Consider the following 2,055-nt stretch of genomic DNA (forward strand, 5'->3'; position numbering starts at 1 on the left):
TTGGACAGGAGGGGAGGCGCTGGGGGCTGAGGCCTGCCAGTGGGAGGGCAGTCCAGGAGGGCAGAGGCAACCTCGGCTTCTGCACCTCGCCGCCCGCAGGAGGACTTGGCGCTGGGGGCTGAGGCCTGCCAGTGGGAGGGCAGTCCAGGAGGGCAGAGGCAACCTCGGCTTCTGCACCTCGACGCCGGCAGGAGCATTTGACAGGAGGGGAGGCGCTGGGGGCTGAGGCCTGCCAGTGGGAGGGCAGTCCAGGAGGGCAGAGGCAACCTCGGCTTCTGCACCTCGACGCCGGCAGGAGCATTTGACAGGAGGGGAAGCACTGGGGGCTGAGGCTGGGATTCAGGAGGAACCCACGCCCATGTTCCCTGGCTAGAGGGACGAGGATGTGCGACTGCAAAGTCTCCCTTTGGGAAGTCGTTGCCACATCCTCTACTCCCGGGTCTTTTACCAAGAAAAGGACTCAACTCAGTGGGTCGAATTCTGGCTGTGTTCGCCTTCTTGGGGAGGTTCCTTATGAAGACAGACGTAACGGAAAGGCTCATGTGGGAGAAAAATGGGGAAACTGAGTCCTGTGTACCGCATGGGATGAGAGCCACTCTCGAGGGAGTGAGCCGCTCGGACGGGAGGTCTCTGTCGCTATTCGCTGAGAGGTATAGCAGCCCGAGCGTGCACACATGCCACATCTTGCACGTGTTTGGCTGGCTCACCAGTCACGTGCCTGGTGTCTTCCTCAGGGCCAGGGGCCCTCAAGCAGGCCACACAGCGACACCCGTGGGGGCAGAGGCAGCAGGCCCCGGGGACACGCACCTCTCGGTTGTCTAGATCCGCCTGGACGAGGATCCCCTTGAAGCAGGGCTCGATGTAGTGGACGTAGTCGTTGTACTGCAGCCGCGGCAGTGGAGGCGAGGGACGAGAGAGCACACGGGTCACTGGGAAGTCGGGGCCGAAGCAGCTCAGGCGGCCCCGCGTGATCAGGAGTGGGTCCCTAGGCAGGTGTGCAACGCTGTGTGTCAACCCTCGTTTCGGGTTCTGTTTCCTTTTTTTTTTTTTTTCATTTTCTCTGAGTAGGAAGAAGGGACTAGAGAGAACGGCATGGCCGTGACTGAAAATCCTCCCAAACTCTCGTGTGCTCAATTGCCTGGCTGGATGGCAGTCGCCTCCTAGAGCTTTGGGGGGACCCGGCTCTGAGAGAAACCCTTTGCCCTCTGCCTGGAGACCTCAACCTGCCCAGGCGGGGGCACCAGAAACTGCCCTTTCTCTTTCCCCTGAATACATGAAGAGGAGCCTTTCAGGGCCAACAGGGGGAGGGGAGGAAAATGAACACTGCCCCCTTTCTTAGTCACCCTGCTTCCCGCCTAGTTAAGACACGAATCTTCAGGGTGTCCCTAATCCACCTTCCGCTCAATTCAAAGGGGAGGGCGAGGAGATGGAGACCCAGCAGGGGTCTGCCTGAGCGTTCTGGGGGGCGAAGCAAATGCTGCCCCCCCCAGCTGCAGAGGCGGGGCTGGAGGAGCACACACCCCGCTCATGGCACAAAGGACCTGCTCCCAGAGCCTGTCCCGTCACCGCTGCGGACCTGGGAGCAGGGGCAGAGAGGCTGATGCAGAGAGTGGGGTCTAGGAGCCATGCAGCGGGGAAGCAGGGACCCCAGGAAGCAGCTCTGGGTTGGGGGTGCTCTCACACCCAGAATGAAGCCCTAGTCTTTCTGTACCAGAGAAGGAAATTACACCAAAGATAAAGTCAGGGGTGTGACAAGTGGTGGGTGCGCATGCGGACCAGGAGGTTTTCAAAGCGACACCCCAAGGAGGTCGTGGACTCTGCCTCCTCAGAGGGGTGAGCTGGCCTTGTGCTTGCTGCATTTGGAAGCATTCTCTCGGCCGTCTCTGCCCTTCTCATTCCTTGACCCCCCCCCACCGCATCCCTTTCTCAGGGGTCAGTGGGCCTGTCCTCAGGACCGGGTCTGGCGGCCCTCTTCTGGGCTTCCACCATTGTGCCCCCCGCCCCCCACTGCCAGTGTGTCTGGACCTGAGGGTGCTAAATGAAATCGGAGGCCGG

General features: G+C 61.1%; 1 protein-coding gene across 1 annotated transcript in view; it reads right to left on the reverse strand.

The window, feature by feature from the left end:
• CACNA2D4 (calcium voltage-gated channel auxiliary subunit alpha2delta 4) overlaps positions 1-2,055 on the reverse strand; it is a 160,946-nt gene that overhangs the window by 103,739 nt on the left and 55,152 nt on the right. Inside the window, exon 9 of the mRNA XM_006163246.3 lies at positions 808-882. Within this exon, the coding sequence (XP_006163308.1) occupies positions 808-882 (75 nt within the window). The remainder of the gene's footprint in view (positions 1-807; positions 883-2,055) is intronic.

This window comes from Tupaia chinensis, unplaced genomic scaffold (assembly GCF_000334495.1).
Source record: "Tupaia chinensis unplaced genomic scaffold, TupChi_1.0 Scaffold141530_1, whole genome shotgun sequence".
NCBI classification, from domain to species: domain Eukaryota; kingdom Metazoa; phylum Chordata; class Mammalia; order Scandentia; family Tupaiidae; genus Tupaia; species Tupaia belangeri.